The sequence below is a fragment of the Chiloscyllium plagiosum genome, unplaced genomic scaffold, assembly GCF_037043375.1.
Source record: "Chiloscyllium plagiosum isolate Xiang-an unplaced genomic scaffold, Cpla_swu_hap1 HiC_scaffold_3, whole genome shotgun sequence".
In the NCBI taxonomy this organism is placed as follows: Eukaryota; Metazoa; Chordata; class Chondrichthyes; order Orectolobiformes; family Hemiscylliidae; genus Chiloscyllium; species Chiloscyllium plagiosum.
This window is the reverse complement of record NW_028270141.1, coordinates 118,010,564-118,030,002: the sequence shown is the minus strand read 5'-3', so window position 1 is coordinate 118,030,002 and position 19,439 is coordinate 118,010,564. Positions and strand designations below refer to the sequence as shown.

The 19,439-nt window shown below is 40.7% G+C and overlaps 1 protein-coding gene across 4 annotated transcripts in view; it reads right to left on the bottom strand.

Annotated features, from left to right (window-relative positions):
- LOC122548418 (uncharacterized) overlaps nt 1-19,439 on the bottom strand; it is a 209,367-nt gene that overhangs the window by 61,735 nt on the left and 128,193 nt on the right. For all 4 annotated transcript variants that reach the window (XM_043687046.2, XM_043687047.2, XM_043687048.2 and 1 more), the window contains 4 exons: nt 10,948-13,984; nt 8,429-8,473; nt 8,227-8,345; nt 5,802-5,973 (listed from right to left, as the gene is read on the bottom strand). In XM_043687046.2, coding sequence (XP_043542981.2) covers nt 5,802-5,973; nt 8,227-8,345; nt 8,429-8,473; nt 10,948-13,984 — 3,373 coding nt within the window. The remainder of the gene's footprint in view (nt 1-5,801; nt 5,974-8,226; nt 8,346-8,428; nt 8,474-10,947; nt 13,985-19,439) is intronic.

Here is a 19,439-nt window from a genome sequence, read left to right as displayed (position 1 = left end):
GGCAGGGCATTCCATGAACTCACGACTCACTGAGTAAAGAACCTACCCCTAACATCTGTCCTATACCTACCACCCCTTAATTGAAAGCTATGCCTCCTCGTAATAGCTGACTCCATACGTGGAAAAAGGTTCTCACGGTCAACCCTATCTAAACCCCTAATCATCTTGTACACTTCTATCAAGTCACCCCTAAACCTTCTTTTCTCCAATGAAAACAACCCCAAGTGCCTCAGCCTTTCCTCATATGATCTTCCTTCCATACCAGGCAACATCCTGGTAAACCTCCTCTGCACCCGTTCCAGTGCCTCCACATCCTTCCTATAGTATGGCGACCAAAACTGCACACAATACTCCAGATGCGGCCGCACCAGAGTCTTATACAACTGCAACATGATCTCAGGACTCCGGTACTCAATTCCTCTACCAATAAAAGCCAGTTTGCCATATGCCTTCTTCACCGCACTATTTACCTGGGTGGCAACTTTCAAAGATCTGTGTACCTGGACACCAAGATCCCTCTGCTCATCCACACTACCGAGTATCCGACCATTAGCCCAGTACCCCATCTTTTTGTTACTCTTACCAAAGTGAATCACCTCACACTTAGCTACATTGAACTCCATTTGCCACCTTTCTGCCCAGTTCTGCAGCTTATCTATATCCCGCTGTAACCTGCCACATCCTTCCTCACTGTCAACAACTCCTCCGACTTTCGTATCATCCGCAAACTTGCTCACAACCTTCTAGCCCCTCCTCCAGGTCATTTATAAAAATGACAAACAGCAATGGTCCCAAAACAGATCCTTGCGGAACACCGCTAGTAACGGCACTCCAAGATGAACCTTTACCATCAACTACTACCCTCTGTCATTTTCCAGCCAGCCAATTCCTAATCCAAACCTCCAACTCACCCTCAATGCCATACCTCCGTATTTTTTGAAGTAGCCTACCATGGGGAACCTTATCAAACGCCTTACTAAAATCCATATACACCACATCTACCGCTTTCCCCTCGTCCACCTCCTTAGTCACCTTCTCAAAAAATTCAATAAGGTTTGTGAGGCACGACCTGCCCTTCACAAAACCATGCTGGCTATCCTTGATCACATTATTCCTATCCAGATGTTCATAAATCCTATCCCTTACAATTCTCTCTAAGACTTTGCCCACAATAGAACTGAGACTCACCGGCCTATAGTTACTAGGGTTATCCCTACTCCCCTTCTTGAACAAGGGAACCACATTTGCTAGCCTCCAGTCTTCTGGCACTACTCCTGTAGACAACGAGGACATAAAAATCAAGGCCAATGGCTCTGCAATCTCCTCCCTTGCTTCCCAGAGAATCCTAAGATAAATGCCATCAGGCCCAGGGGACTTATCTATTTTCACCCTTTCCAGAATTTCCAACACCTCTTCCCTACATACCTCAAAGCCATTCATTCTACTTAATTGTGACTCAGTATTCACATCGGCAACAATGTCCTGTTCCTGAGTGAATACTGACGTAAAGTATTCATCAGTGTCTCCCAAATCTCTTCAGCTTCCACACGCAACTTCCCACTTCTATCCTTGACTGTACCTATTCCTACCCTAGTCATTCTTTTATTCCTGACATACCTATAGAAAGCCTTAGGGTTTTCCCTAATCCTACCAACTAAGGACCTTTCATCTCCCCTCCTTGCTGCTCTTAGCTCTCTCTTCAGATCCTTCCTTGCTACCTTATAACTCTCAATCGCCTCAATTGAATCTTCACACCTCATCTTTACATAGGCCGCCCTCTTCCATTTAACAAGGGATTCCAATTCCTTATTAAACCACAGCTCCCTCAGACGATCTTTCCTCCCTGCCTGACATGTACATACTTATCAAGGACACTCAATAGTTGCTCCTTGAACAAGCTCCACATATCAATTACGCCCTTGCCTTGAAGCCTACTTTTCCAAGCCACGCATTCTAAGTCGTGCCTCACCGCATCATAATTTCCCTGCCCCCAGCTATAACTCTTGCCCTGTAGTGCACACTTATCCCTCTCCATCACTGGAGTAAAAGTCATTGAATTGTGGTCACTGTCCCCAAAGTGCTCACCTACCTCTAATTCTAACACCTGGCCTGGTTCGTTACCCAGAACCAAATCCAGTATGGCCTCACCTCTTGTTGGCCTATCTACATATTGTGTCAGGAAACCCTCCTGCACACATTGGACAAACACCGACCCATCTAACGAACTAGAGCTAAAGCTTTCCCAATCAATATCAGGAAAGTTAAAGACCCCCATAACAACCACCCTATTACTTTCACTCTTCTCCTGAATCATCCTCGCAATCCTTTCTTCCATGTTTCTAGGACTATTAGGAGGCCTGTAGAAAACTCCTAACAGGGTGACCTCACCTTTCCTATTCCTAACCTCAGCCCAAACTACCTCAGATGGTGAGTCTTCATCCATCGTCCTTTCCACCACTGTAATACGATCTTTGACAAGCAATGCCACACCTCCCCCTCTTTTACCCCCACCTCTGGCCCTACTAAAACATTTAAACCCTGGAACCTGCAATAGCCAATCCTGTCCCTGATCTACCCATGTCTCCGTAATAGCCACAACATCGAAGTCCCAGGTACCAACCCACGCTGCAAGTTCACCTACCTTATTTCGTATACTTCTTGCATTGAAGTATACACACTTCAAGCTACTTTCCAGTTTACAGGCACCCTCCTTTGAGATAGATGCCATGTTCCTAACCTCCCTACACTCCAGGTCCTGCACCCTAAAGCTACAGTCTAGGCTCCCATGCCCCTGCAGAGTTAGTTTAAACCCCCCCCCCCACCCCGCCCTCCAAGAGCACTAGCAAACCTCCCGCCAAGGATACTGGTGCCCCTCAGGTTCAGGTGTAGACCATCCTGTTTATAGAGGTACCACCTTCCCCAGAAAGAACCCCAGTTATCCAAATACCGGAATCCCTCCCTCCTGCACCATCCCTTAAGCCACGCATTTAACTGTTTTCATAAACTTTCAAAAATGCTAAAATTTGACTTACTACTTACTACATAGCTACTTTTCACATTGAAGATAGGGAATACATGATTTGTTGCCTTTCCACAATTGTAGGTTTATTTAGCAGTCACAATTTATCAGCATTTATTATAGCTTCCGTATTTCATTTCAATCTTAAATCCAGCCATTCACAGATGACATGGAAATGGTGGAGTTGTGAATAGTGAGTAAAATTGTCAAAGGATAGAGCAGGATATAGATCATTTGGATGGTCAGGCAAAGAAACAGCAGATGCAGTTTAGTTCAGCTAAGTGTGAGGTAATGCATTTTTGGAGGTCAAATGCAAGAGGACAGTATGCAGTAAATGGCAGAACCTATAGGAGCATTGATATACAGAGAGACCTTGGGATGCAAGTACATAGCTCTTTGAAAGTCGCAATACAAGTGGATATGGTGGTAAAGAAGGCATAGAGCATATTTGCTTTCATTGATCAGGACATTGGGTAAAAAAGTTGACAAGCTATGTTGCAGGTAGAAAAAACTTCAGATAAGCCACACTTGAAGTTTAGTTTGCACTTCTGGTCGCCATATTAAGGAAAGATGTGGAGGCTTTGGAAAGGGTGCAAAAGAGGTTTACCAGGATGGAGTGTATCAGCTATAAGGAGAGGTTGAACAAATTGGGCAATCGCATCATAGACTGAGGGGCGACCTGATAGACATTTATATATTTATGAGAGGCATGGATAGTCGGAGCCCTTTAGCCAAAATACCAAATACTAGGAGGCATAGAGATGTACAGCATGGAAACAGACCCTTCGGTCCAACCCGTCCATGCCGACCAGATATCCCAACCCAATCTAGTCCCACCTGCCAGCACCCGGCTCATATCCCTCCAAACCCTTCCTTTTCATTTACACATATAATTGGCTCTTAAATGTTGCAATTGTACCAGCTTCCACCACATCCTTAGGTTTAACATGAGAGGAGAAAACTTAAAGGAATTTATGAGGCACGGTTTTTTACACAGAGAATGGTAGATGCCTGGAAGGCATTGACAGGGGTGATGGTAGAAGCAGATACAATAGCCATGTTTAAGAAGTATTTAGACAGACACATAAATAGTCAGAAAATGGAGGAATCAAACCAGGTGCGGGCAGATGGGATTAGTCTAGAATGGAATCATGCTCGGCACCGACTTGGGCCAAAGGATCTGTTCCTGTGCTGTCCTCTACTATGTTCTCTAGATACTTCCTTTCTTGATATTATTTTTTATGATTTAAACCCTGGTTAAGACTCCGTCCTTGCTGGCTAACATTTTTTCAATTGCTTTTGTTTTCCATAATTTCCCAGAAGGTATTAACAGTTGACTATATTGCTGTGGATCTGAAGATACATGTAAGCAGGAGAGGTAACCAGACAGCCACTTACTACAATCCACAGTTGTTAAATAGTCACCATGAGGCTAGTTTCTCATTCCAGATTTTTTACTGAATTCAAATTTCACATCTATTTCACCATCTACTATGGTGGAATTTGAATGCGTGTCCTCAGAACATTAGTCTGAGATTCTGGATTGCCGGTCCTGGGACATTATCATGAAAATACCACCTACCCAATGGACTGCCCCAATCCCCAACTAGAATGTGCTCTTTATTGCATTAGGAACCAAATCATAAATTTTAATATCCTAACAATGCACAATCGTTAAAAATAAGTTCATTTTCTTTGTGTGTATGGCTTTTTACCTTGGGACAGCAACTTAGATTAGCACAACCCAGTCGTCACCAAACATTCCAAAATAACTATTTTACCTTGGATGTTAGCAGAATATAAGGAGTTGAAAAAAATTTACTCTAATGGGCGGCACGGTGGCTGAGTGGTTAGCACTGCTGCCTCACAGGACCCGGGTTCCTTCGCAGTCTTGGGCGACTGTGTGGAGTTTGCACATTCTCCCAGTGTCTGGGTGGGTTTCCTTTGGGTGCTCCGGTTTCCTCCCACAATCCAAAGATGTGGAGGTCAGGTGAATTGGCCATGCTAAATTGCCCATGCTAAATTGCCCATAGTGTTAGGTGCATTATTCAGGGATAAATATTGGTAGGGGAATGGGTCTGGGTGGGTTACTCTTCAGCAGGTCGGTGTGGACAAGTTGGATGGAAGGGCCTGTTTCCACATTGTAGGGAATCTAATCTAATCTAATTTTTTTTAAAATTACCTTGGACTACTAATGGACTCCAGCATCTTGGGCTCTAGATACTCATATAGGAAGATACCCATACTTGTGGATGATCCACAAGCTTGAGTTTGCATAATGAGGTTACTTTTTCTTAATTTCAAAAATGTACTTCATTCATTAAAAAAAACTGTGTATATACATTGTCACAAATGCAATTCGGTTCTGCACCATAGCATATCAAGCAAACAAACATTTGAGTTTGACTCTATCCTAGCAAACCAAAGGTATCTCTTATACATACAAGACTTGAAGTTACTGATATACCCTATTTTTACACTAAGCCACTGGAAAAGCTCTTTCTGATTCTCTTACTTCCTCCTTCTCATAGTCTCTTTCCAGTGGAATTAACCAACAGACAAAGATATCTTCTTGTCCAAAAACAGCAGGTAGTTTGGTAAAAGGAAGATTGTTGAAACATGAACAAAGGTTAAAAAGCATAATATTGGAAAAGAAAGCATATTCAACCTCCTGACATCCTAATGAAAATTCAGGAGTCTTTGAGATGGATGACAAATCAAATCTAATATGTGGGTCAATAACCAGCTACTTCCTGTTTAAAAATTTAAGAACCACATTTACCTTGACTATTCTTCTTAAAGAGCCAATCGAACATTTATTAGGGGTAGATGTTAATGTATCATCACATGCGTCTTCAGCCAACTCCTTTCCCCAAATATCTGTAAGATTTAAGAAACCTTCTTCCAATGCAATTTTATCACCTTCAAAGTTAGGCTTTTGATAAAGGATCCAACTGTTGGGAAAAATTTAAAACATTGCTTTCAACATAATGAATACCATTCATGAAATTCTGCCTCACTTGAACAATTCTATTTAGATTTTAGTGCACATTATTTACTTCCTAATCTGGTTAATTGAGAAATACTCAGAAGATTAAGGGAATGAACCTTCAACAGTCAATAGTCATAATAGGACAGCTAATAGGGAGATGGGAGCCCACTGGAAGCTGCAAAAGACTTTGGACTGCTTCCTGTAAGGACTGCAATTCTTCACAGAGCATGCTGTAACAAATACATGAAGCATTTGGTCATGGATTTGATAAGACATGAACAAGGATTCTAGAGCACACTACAGGTTAGTAAATCCCAGGACAGAGAAAGGGGCATTAAGCTTGCTGCTGGAATAGAACAGTGTGGGCCACCAGAAAGGAGATCTTACAGGAAGGTACAATGCACATGTGGAGGTGCAGGCTTTGCATGAATGAAACTTAAACGTCACAAACGTAGGACAAACAGCATCTCAGTGTCAACCAAAACAGAACATGGGACAACTATCCCAGAGATGACTGATCAGTTTAGTGATTTTCCAGTCCTTGGGAACCCTTCCCGATTCCAGTGATTCCTGAAAGATCACCACTAATGTCTCCATTATCTCTTCAGCTATCTCCTTCAGAAATCTGCGGTGTAGTCCATCTGACTCAGGTTATCTATCCACCTTCAGACTTTTCAGTTTTTCTCACACCTTTTCCTTGATGAAGGCCACTATACTCACCTCTAAACCCGAGCTTTGTGGGGAACTTACAGCTGCCCTCGACCTCTAGCTAGTAGAGGTCTTGTGTTTGAAAGATGCCATGGGAGGAGCTTTGGTGAGTTACTACAATAAATAATAAATAATATTGCCACCACTATGCATCAGTGATGAAGGGAGTGAATATTAAAGGTATATCAAACAAGTGAGCCACTTTGCCCTGAATGATTATGCTGAGCAACTCTTGACTTATAGAACAACTCTTGAATCCTTCCATCACTTCACTGTTATCAAGAGTAGGTTGTTAGTGTAATAATTATTGAGGTTGGTTTATCCTATATTTTGAGGACAGGACATTCCTAGGCAATCTTCCACATTGCCTAGTAGATCATTATGTACATATGTTTTATGAATTTAAAACTGGTTCTGTACTTGCAAACATGCAGTCACTGTGTGAAATGAATTTTATACTAAAATTATCAATATTATGAAACTGCATTATAAACGTTTCCAGCTTCAAATAATCCCTTCTGGATTTTTTCAAAACACTCCAGTCTGGAGCTAATACAAACCTCCTTACTCTGAGGTATCCTACTTTTTAACAAATCTAAACTATCTTTTCCCTTTCTTAGGAACTTTGAACATCTTTCTTCATGATGTGAGAAGAACCCTTCAGAATTGTCCAAACTGAAACTAAAAATCATTTATTCAAAACTATGTGTGTTTTCCATAATCAAAAGTAACAGATTAATCCTTGACCTTCCAAATAGGATCCTAATGCACAACTGTTTACCTTGTTCATTGGTAAAGTTTTCTGAAAGTAAACAAAGTCCATTACGATGCAGAAGTCTTTCTCTCACTAGGTTTTTTTTAAAATTACCATAGTTACAGAAATACTTAAAAGTTAACTATTCAACCCCTCCGGACACACTGAAAATCCACATGCTAATTATTCAAATTCTAAAATCCAAAAAAGAAAGTTAAAAACTTCACATCACACACCTCGAACTAAATCTACAGATGCAACAGAGCAGATTTACTTTCATGTCTTAGCAAGCACAATCTGCAGACCTAGCCCAAAACATGAATTCTTAGCATATAATACTGAATTAAATCAAAGTCACAAATTGCTATGTATTTAAACCAATTCTGTTAATAGCAAATAATTGGTCTCTTCAAAATTTTAATCTGTCCTTTCTCTTTCCAAGTATTAACTAACCAGGAATGTGTTTCTAGCTTTTCTTGAATACTTCAAATTTTAGCTGTTTAATTAATATGAATGACAAACCAGCTCTTATTCACATCCTACATGAACTTGAGGATGTTATTTATTTCACAGTAATTAGCATTTGACATTACAGATTTTTTTCCTATCTTCTTAACATAATGCAATTCTTGAATTGTGTTACAATTAAGACTAATGTCATGTGAAGTTAGTGTCTTAGAATAATAAGCATCAATAACAACCTGCAAAGTATAACATCCCTAAAACAATAAAATCCCCCAATGAATAACTCACCAGCCTCTTACTACCCGAATGGAAATTTCAGAGGGGAGCTGCCAAGAGGTAGCATCTTCAACATCATGGAAGACTTCAATAGCTTCTCCATCTACACTGCGCTGATTATAGATGACAATCTGTAAAATAGAAATTATTTAAAAATCCAACTTTGTGCTTCATTAACAAATTGTATCACTTAACATTGGCACATGATCCTTACCTTTCCAGGTCTAGAATTTAACGACGACTCTCTTCTTCCGGGTATCTAATGAATAAATTAAAATCCACTTAATTTTCATTCTATTTGATAACATTTTTCAACCACACTATATGGTCATTAGACACCCTGCACAAATCAATGTCTTAAGTAAATTTCTGAATTTTTCTATGTTGAGTAAAATTAGCACAATCCCAGAGGGCTCAACAAAGAGAGTTGACTGCTGGGGAGGTTAACCTGAAAGCCTCCACGCCGCAAAGAAGGAATGAGGTCGAGCAGGCAGGAGTTTCAAGGTAATCTCAGTCAATGCAGAAATCGAACCTGGATTGTTGGTATCACTCCACATCACAAATCAGCCATCCAGCCAAATGAGCTATTCAAAACCTCATGTTGAGTATAGAACAAGTGGTAATGAATTGAGCAATATATGGGCAAGATTTAATGTGACCTGTCATGACAGAAAACATGATGGCCAGGCCCATGTGATTGTGGAAGGGGTCTCATATCAGTCTCTCATCAGCGGGTAAAGCTCTTCTGATCAAGTTGGAGGGCAGAAGTGCCTGATGAGGGATTTCTAGCTGTCATGAGCAGGATTTCATTCGGGCTCATTAATAAGGAAATTGGCATCTATAATCGCAGAGCCCACTGCAATTCAATGATAGGTCAGAGACGAAATGGAAGCTACAAGGAGCACACTCAACCTCAGAAGAGCACCCACTAAAACACCATTGTTTTCATGAGCAGCCACTTCGGGGCAAGGGGCAGGTCGGTAGATGTGTTGCCTTACTATCACCCATCCTGTGCTCAATCAACCTGGAATTGGTCAGAAGTTAGCCGTGGAAAGCCAACCCCTCCAATTTCTGCTCCTCCCCCTCTCCCATGTCCTGAACTCATTGATAGACAATTAATTTCATTGACCTTTAGCCTGTACTCTCCCACTGATCCTGCATCTCAATTGGCTGCATGACCACCAGTAGCAACTATTCATGGTGATACACGTGGCAGCAAGGAGTTGTCGGTCTCTGAGTGGTCGTCAGTCCTGGAGATGGCCCAAAGGCCATTTGATTGTACCTGGCACCTCGCCAAATGGACAGGACTGCCCTGCTGGTTCTCTGATGAAAGTGCAAGGTCCCTGTCAGCCCAACAAAATCCTAGCTTTCTTGTGATATTTTAAAAAAAGGTGTTGTTATATAAAGCCCATCATATCTCTGAGAAACATTCTAAAACATTTTCCACTATGAGTCATTTTGAAGTGCTTTCATTGAGGAAATGAAAGAAGTAAGTACTGTATCCCCATTTTCCAAAATAACAAGGTTCCATAAATAGCAACGAAATGACAAGTTCAACTAGTTTTTATGCTGATGGTGAGGGACATACATTAGGCAAGACATCAGGAGAATTTACCACTCTTTATCATTCTGAACAATGCAGATTTGGATTGCAGTGAAAATACAGTGGAACACTCCCCGAGAAATTGCTCAATTGTTCAACCCCTTCTACTGTCTTTATTCTACTTACCCGCCCTTTGTTGAAGCTGATTATCTGTGTATGTGAATGTGATATTATGTTTTTTTAAGAGGGTGTAGGTAATAAAGCTCTTTCTTTCAGTTAAGAAAATGTTGTAATTAATTGCCTGCTTCATTTTGATCCAGTTAACTATGTTTTAATTGACAACCACCTGATGAAGAAGCAGAATTTCGAAAGCTAGTGTTTCCAAAGAAACCTGTTGGACTATAACCTGGCGTTGTGCGATTTTTAATTTTGTCCATCCCAATCCAACACCGGCTCCTCTAAATCATGTTTTAATTAAAGTTTGATCATTGTGTTAAAGGAAAATAATATAAACGTTTGTTCTGACTGAGGTGTTTAAAGAGGAGCAAATCAGCCCCTCTCACCTGGTTACAATGCAGTCTAACACTGACCCAGCTGAATTTGCAATAAGAACCACTCAATGGATAGAGTGATCATTGAGTGAGAATTTACACAATTTCAGCATGTAACGTTAAGTGCCCTCCAGAGATTTAATTTCTTCTAAGAAGGAAGACAAATCTATAAATACCTTGCAATACACCATATCTCAAGGTACTCCAAAGCAGTGCAGAATACTTACATTTTAATAACATTCAGTAAAAGTATGGTTTAATTAATATATAATCCATTTTAATTGATAAGTTAATTCATACACAAATAACGCTCACAATGCTCTATTTGCCCCACCCTCTTTCTTTGGTTTTATAAAGCCATGTGAACTTAAGATCAAATTTATTATATATTTCTTTGTTAAAGACAAGTAACTTGAGCTGTTGCAATTTCATTTTACCTTTTTTTAACATTTTGAAAAATATTATAGTGCTGAAATTATAAAACCTATTTTATAATTGACACTAAAAATCATTCAAAAGAGAAAAAAAGACAGCCTTTGTCGATTGACAAATTATGAGTAGGTCATATCAATAAAGTTAAACTTCAGTAATAAGTAAGTTTTAAATTATGGTGCCAAATGACAACCAAAATGAACTTACCCCAACTTCTGGAAGATTAGTCAATACTGACTTGGGAGTGAATATGTCTGTACCAAATATACTTGAGGCATTTTGATTGCCATCTATCATGCTTGATCCTTGTAATGCAAATGTACTGTCAATTGTACATGTGTTTGTAACATCTGAACTATTTTCCAAGAAATTTTGTTTTAAGTCAAGGATAGTTAATCCATTTTCTGTTTGTTGTTCTGACTCAGTCGGTTTCTTTTCTATCTCAGAAAGGTTAGATTTCAAATAGTTTTCCATAAAGCTTGGCAACTGGGTTTCAGGAAAAGTTGAATTTGACGAATCAAATTGAAATTCTTGAATAACATTATTTTTTGATAATGATGGTGTGAGATCAGCAGATTCTAACACATGTTCAGTTGATGGCTTGCAATTTTGAGCAGTTACCTCATCAATCTCTAAACGTGATCTTTTACTGCTTGATTCAGAAGCAAGATCACTTTCTGCCTTTTGCTGTTTTGGTAAACTCAAACGTGAGCTTTTATTTGCAAGAGATTTAAAAAGCAAGCTCTGTTCTGCAGATACACGTTTGACTACTTTGGACTTTGTTTCAATTTGGTGCATTTTGAAGAGAGAGGAAGGTGGATCACTTTTATGTTTATTTTTCATTAAACCAAATTTGAATGAACTTGGATCAAATTTTTTCTCCTTTTTTGGTGATATATGGTCTTCTTGGATTGGTGGCATAGCGAATGGTGGCAGTGAAGGCACTTTAGGAACTCGTTGCCTCTTTTGAGGCAATTGAATGGGATTGCCATATTTCCGAATTGTTTCTGTAAAGCTATCCATATCAGAAGAGCTGTCTAAACTACTTCCTTCACTGAATGAAAAATTAAATCCTCTTTCCTCCTCAGATTTGGAGGTTGTTTGCTCTACTGATGATGCAAAGCCATTTGCTGATGCAGTCAGGTCTACATTTGTTTTGACAGTTGCTTGAGTGTTCCACATATCTTCAACTATAGAAGGCGTCTGAACAATAACCTCCTGGGGTTGTGATTCTTCTACATTCTGGACAGACAGAGAAGATTCATTTGTTGCTGCATCTAGCTGAGAATGTTTTTCAATGAAGTTTGCTGATTGGGCATCTTCTGCTCTGGATAGGTTTCCTGCTGATGCCTCTACATTTGAAGATGATACTGCTCTCCTTGGTTCCATCTCTTTATGCTGCACTTTAGGTGTGCTTGATAATATAGGTAGACCAAAATTATTTATTGCAGTCTCTGAACTAGGCTTTTGCTCAATTATAGAAGAATTCTTACTCATTTTGGACCCAGCGCTCTCAGCTGTTTCTCGGCTCTGGGTCAAGACTTCCTCTCTTATTTCAAAGTTTCTATCTTCCAATACAGATGTGTGTTGCTCTACAGGCAGGGAAAGCACTCCTGTTGCAGTGGAACCAGTGTTTGTGTCATTAGCACTACTTTCTGTGACAACATTCCTCACTTCCGATGCTATGGGAAAGGTCTCTAAATAACCAACTTCTATGTCTTTTATTTTGCTCTCTCCATCTTGCATACCAACCATCCTTTTTTGCATAGGTGGGATGAAGTCATCACTGGTCAAAGTATTCAATTCATTACAACTTTTTGCAGATACTTTGTTATTAACTTCAGCCTCTGGTGCTATTGTCACTTTTAGTGCACTGTCATTACTTTGTAGTAGAGACGTGTTCTGTTGTAAAGTTAGGTCAATCTCCACTTTTGCTTCATTTGAAACCAACACGATGTTACTACCAATATTTGAAGGGATGTCTGTCTTAATTTCATGCGATGCAATCTTTTTAAGTGTTGGTTCAGGCTGAGGAAGCACATTCTGTGTTTTGGAATCTTTATTTTGCAACAATGGCAAAATATTCTGAGCAATCTCACCCTTTATTGCCCCTGAGTCAGATGTCATTTTGCCATTACTCTTTGCAGACACTTCTTTCTCAACATCAACCATAGTTTCAGATATTTGTGTGCTTTCAAGTGAAGTTACATCATTTATCCCTCCAGATTGAGGTTTTGGTGGAATTTGTTGTGTAGTTTCAACTATTACATCACCTGCTGTATACTTTTGGACCACATTCATGTCTTTGATATCATGCACCGGAGTTGAAGATGTTTGAACTTTATGTGGTGGCATTGTGTTAATGTCATGTTTGTTTACCATGGGTGAGCTTTGCTGAACTGGCTGGACATGCTCACTTTTTGCCTTGCCTTGGATGGTCTTTTGCTCATTGGGGGAAACACTCTCAATTTCAGATTCTATGGTTTCATAAATCAGGACATTTAATGGTAACAAAGTCTTTACTTTGACTTCTCTACTTTGCAATTCAGCTCCAGTCAATGGTATGGATAGGGCAATGTCATGGGTGGCGGCAATAAGGTCAGCCGTGTGTTCTTCTGCACCTTGTTTGGGGGCATCAACTTTTTGTGAACATAGTCCAGAAGTAAGCCTATCCATAGAAAATGATTGATCATTCATACCAGGGTTTGCACATGATTCTGAAGAGACCACTCCAGGTGAGCCACTGTCATCTGCTCTATCAGTTTGTGCATTGGGAACCATTTCTAAAAGTCTCTTTTCAATAGGGGCACTTGTGGTATTCATTTCTTTGTTTCCGTGGTCTTCTGCAGATTTGTGCTTTGTGTCACTATCATTCACACAGATCACCTTTGATATTTTACCTTCTTTCTGCCTCACCTCTACATGGAGACCATCAGATGCTTCAGGATGTTTAGGAGGCTGTGACTTACTTTGGCCAATATTAGTTGCACTGTCATCTGCTTCTTTGTCAGATTTATTGTTTAGTTGTATCTTTAGGCTACCAACATATTTTTTGCTCTCAGTTGAAGCTAAAGGCAGATCCTTGGTGGCAAGAAAGTCGACTTGGTGGTGACTTGTAGCTTTTTGTTTCTTAGGAAGAGTAATTCGAATGGTTTCTTCCTCCTCTGTTCTAGTTTCAGTGCAGGCTCCTTGTTGGTTAATAGTGTTCAAATTGCCAGATTTATCTTCTTTTCCAGTTGCCGGACTGTGAAAGCAAACAAATAGTTTGTAAGTTGCGCAAAGAAAGGCCATCAATTTTGTCTCATATTTTAGCAATTAACCTGCACAGATTCACTAGACTCATCATCAGATAGTGAATCAATTTCCTTGAACTTAACAGGGAGGGAGCCATAAACATTGGTACATTTTCTACCAGCATTTAAAAACCCAATTGCCCCACTGGCATTTCATTTGATTTTGTTTAAGATACTCCATTAGATTTCAATAATGGGACCATCCTAGAGTGAGTCAGTTACACAAGAGAAATAGCATGTGGGATCTGCCTAAACCTCAGGAAACAGGCTGAAAACACAAATTACAGATGATGTTTTTCCTTTTAAATGAAACGATGTATATATCTAAAAGTTGATCATTTTCTGCATGATTAAACAGATATTCAAGGGAGGTCAGACAGAAGTGGAAAAGAGCAGGGACCGTGTGTCAAACAGAACTCTGTTTAACAAATCTAATACTGATGTGGTTCTGATAAGCATAAAGATCTAAATTCTATATCACAGAGTCCTGCAGTCTATGCAAGGAGAATGATCACAACAAATTGACATTTTTAGAAAAATCTAAAATTAAAGCATATGAAGACCGCAGCAATTGATGTGGTCAAAGAGGATAATTGTATCACATCTCAAATTCTGCAAGAGGGTCAGTACTATATTTACCAGCCACAGTTAGTACAGTAAGCCTATTCAACAACAGGCCAGTCAAGTATTAAAAAAAGGCCGAGAGTGAGGACTCAGGACAGGAGGTGTTGAGCAGAGGAGGCATAGCCATACTGATGGGCTACCACTTGTGAGCAGATAGCAACTGAAGCTAGGCGAGACGACCCATTAGCAAAAATGTTGCAGAAATATGAATTGTTGCTGGGGACAGTTGTCTTGGCAGCAGAGAAGTGAAATGATCCCACAGGAATTGAGGTTTAATTGTGGAATAACTGCACAGAGGCCAGTATCGCATCACCAAGTCATCCTTTATTTACATGAGCAAATACATGGATTCTGACCAGCTAACTCGGTGCTGGTCCCTATGGTGAGGAGACTCTTTGAGACACCTTTTTTAAAAAATTTTATTAAACAATTCACAGTTTACAAAACAATTAACATTAATAGCTGTGTACAAAGAAACAGCAATTTTACAAGGGAGAGGAATGGCAAAGCCAAGCCCCAAACCCTGACATTCAACCAGTTTTCAGGGAAATGAGGACAAACCTCAAATTCCAGTTTCAATCATTACAAACAGTAACAATGACATTTGTACATATACAACAGCCCATTTACATAAGAAACAGTGCATACAATACAGGCCCCCAGAAAACCCAGCAAGCCTCCCCCTCCCGCCGTCCCCCCTCACACCTCATCCTTCCCACCTTCCGGCCACTCTAAGGCAGTCAGCCGCCTATGCGCCTTCCGGCTCTTGGTCCATCCTGACACACCTTTCGACCACCTCTAGTACAGCCCACCCCGCTACTCACCCAGGGTGACAGCGCTGAGGACGGCCTACCCGCCTTCCGGCTCTCTGTCTGCCCCTTTGTACCATTGGGCTCTCATCCACCCGATGCGCCATGTGGCCCTTGGACTACCCTGACACACTTTCCGGCCACCTTTAGGACAACCCGTCCCCTTCCCCAAGAACAACAGCGTGCAGGGCAGCCCACAAAGCTTTCGGATCTCAGTCTGCCCCTACACACCTTCTGACCACCTCTAGGACGGCCTGTCCCGATCACCTCTACTCGGGACAACAGCGCGCAGAACAGCCTACCCACCTTCTGGCTCTCGAGGCGATCGGCATCGGGGTGGCCTACCCACCCTCCAGCTTTCGGGACAGCCTACCCACCTTCAGGTTCACAGGGTGACAGCCTTCAGGACGACTTATGAGCCTTGCAGCTGACAGTAAGGCCAGGAACACACAAGATAGTGCGGATGATAATCCCAACAAACAACATGACAGAGTCAATTATCAACAAACAGAGTCCTTTCTGGTACACACAGAGTCCATTACCACAAACAGTTTTCTTCAAAATGTAGAGTCCATTCCCATGAACAGAGTCCACTTCAGTATACAAAGTGCATTGTCGGAAATGGAGTCCATTCCAAACCGCAAAGTCCATTGCTAAAACAGAGTCGACAACCAACCGCAGAGCCCACTCCTGAAAGCAGCAAATGTGCACCCCACAGCACACAGTTATTCAGTCTCCACCACCCACAGGAACACAGTACGTTGTAAAGGTGCAGTTAACTCACAGGGGTTTAGGCAAGGTCTTCTCCCAAAATCTAGTATACAGCAAGTACTCACCTCCCAGCACACAAACAGGTGTTCAGTCTTTACAGAGGCCTAGTCCAAGGGTCAGGCCTACCCACATGAACAGTTCATCTGATAAGATGTATTTCTTCACAAGGGCTCAGTCCAAACACCAACAAACAGTGAAGACACAAGAAAACCAAAGAAAACTAGAGTGCAAGGGCTCTACCACAAAATCAACATTGTCCTCTTCTCAAAGTAAAAGAGAAAAGAGTAACACACAGGCTGTAACCAGCCAATGAAACAAAAATCCCCAAATGAGAACTGAGTTATACCTGAAATACATTGTGCGCATCAGGAATTTATAAATCAGTCCTCACTAAAGGAATACCAGTTAACAAACTGGCTAAATAATTAAGCCAGTTGAGGCATCAGGTTTCCTCGCCAGAAAAAAGCAGAAACCAACTGCTACAGTAACACATTGACTGTGACCCAGCCAGCACAGAGTCAGTCCCCTAAACTGAGGAGATTCTGAATCTCCTGTTTCTGTCTGTCAGCCAGGGCTCCCTGATTGGCCCAGATTAACAACCCCAGTCAGGGATCTCAGTTAACGAGGTTCACCTGGCCGACTTCTTTCCAATCACCACAAATTGGTTTTGAAGTTGAGAAGTAGCAGTCTTTGGTTGAGGTTACCATGGCATCGGGATATTTTGAAACGTGACTGATAGATAGCTTAGTGGAGAAGTTACGATTTATTAATTAGTAGAAGAATCCGTAATGGAAATTATAGAAATATGACATGGTAATTACAGGTGTATCCTTGACAAGCTTTTGGAAAAAGTTATGAAAGAACCAACTGAGTTCAAAACAGTCTGAAGAAATTTGTGTGCTTGAAGGCTGGATATGGAAAATAAGGTGCTGATAGAATTAGTAAAAGAAGTTCAAGGGTACAAATATTTGCCAACAGAAAAGTAATGTCCTGCATAATGCATAACACAACACATGGACTGGACTGTTGGCAGACCCAACTTGCAACTGGACAAATTGGATATTGATTTTTAGATGGATGAGAAAATGATTTCTCCTCGGATTTAGCTAAAATCAAACATGTGAAGTAGAAAACATTGAACAGACTGCAGGAGCTGTGTGTCCTATCCCAGGACATCAATGATATAGAAGATGGTATTAGTAATAACATTAGCAAATTTGCTGATGATACTAAGCTGGGTGGCAGGGTGAAATGTGAGGAGGATGTTAGGAGATTACAGGGTGACCTGGACAGGTTAGGTGAGTGGTCAGATGCATGGCAGGTGCAATTTAGTGTAGATAAATGTATGGTTATCCATGTTGGTGGCAAGAACAGGAAGGCAGATTAGTACCTAAATGGAATCAATTTAGGTAAAGAGGCAGTACAAAGAGATCTGGGTGTTCTTGTACACCAGTCAATGAAGGTAAGCATGCAGGTACAGCAGGTAGTGAAGAAGGCTAATAAGCAAGCTGGCCTTCATAACAAGAAGGATTGAGTACAGAAACAAAGAGGTTCTTCTGCAGCTGTACAGGGCCCTGGTGAGACCACACCTGGAGTACTGTGTGCAGTTCTGGTCTCCAAATTTGAGGAAAGACATTCTGGCTATTGAGGGAGTGCAGCGTAGGTTCACGAGATCAATTCCTGGAATGGCGGGACTACCTTACGCTGAAAGACTGGAGCGACTGAGCTTGAGTACCCTTGAGTTTAGTCGACTGAGAGGGGATCTGATTGAGACATATAAGATTATTAAAGGATTGGACACTCTGGAGGCAGGAAACATGTTTACGCTGATGGGTGAGTGCCAACCAGAGGACACAGCTTAAAAATACGGGGTAGACCATTTAGGACGAAGATGAGGAGAAACTTCACCCAGAGAGTGGTGGCTGTGTGGAATGCTCTGCCCCAGAAGGCAGTGGAGGCCCAGTCTCTGGATTCATTTAAGAAAGAGTTGGATAGAGCTCTCAAGGATAGTGGAATCAAGGGTTATGGAGATAAGGCAGGAACAGGATACTGATTAAGGATGATCAGCCATGATCATATTGAATGGTGGTGCAGGCTCGAAGGGCAGAATGGCCTACTCCTGCACCTATTGTCTATTGGTCTATTGTCTATCTCACAAGACAAGACAGCTAACCTTGGGAATGCAGTAGAGAGTGTTTTCCCCACTCTTCCACCTCACTGATGTACTGAGATAAAGTCTGTCCGCAACGAGCCTGAAATTGTGGACAAAGAATCCTTAGGCGTAATTAAGGAAGTTATCAAAACCCTGTAAAAATCCCATTTGCCCAGTGAAATTAAAAGAAGCCCCCTTTTGAAAATTGGAATGTATTCACAGAGCAGTTCTATGATTGTAACAATGATAGCATCCCTTACATTCGAATGAAGGCAGTACCAAATCAAGCAGTAATCCGCAAGCATCACAGATTCAAAATTGGTTTGATCATAAGCGTTTAAAAACTAAAACTTTCTTTGAACTGCATGAATCTCTACTTAAACAATAAATATCTAAATGCTATAAAAATGAGGATTTGTTTTGAATAAAATGTTTGACAAAACCTTCAGATCAATAAAAATTTAGCAGACATCCAATTTGAACAAGTTGGATTTGTTCTAGTTTCCAGGAGAAAACAAATTTTAAACATGACATATGAGAAAAAAACCCTAAAAGCAAAGTACATTATGACATGGCGTGACCTTGTGACTGTGATCCATTCCTTCTCACAAAAGCAGGGACTTAATTCTTTCTGCTGATAGATTTTAAATCTGACCACACAACTATGTGACTTTGTTCAGAATTAGGTTTCGAATTTCTAAATTTATGACTGTGATTGGACATTGTTAACCCATTGGATTTCTAACCAGATCCACAGTGAGTTTTCATTTTTGCTTTTGTGTTTTTAAACAGATCTCAAAAGTCAACTGAGGCCATTGCAAGAGACCCAGGTAACTTGCTGATTTAAGAACTTATCTATGGGCAAAGTGTGTGAGGACAGAGAATCCTGAACTGACCATGATCACTTGGATTACCAAAATACTGTTTTCAACTACTAAGCTCAAACATAATTGTTTCTGAAATTTCAATAAAATAACTTGGTATTTAAAAAATGGGAAAGATTGTTTCAGAAGAAAGTAATTGACCACCATCAAATTTCAATAAAATAAC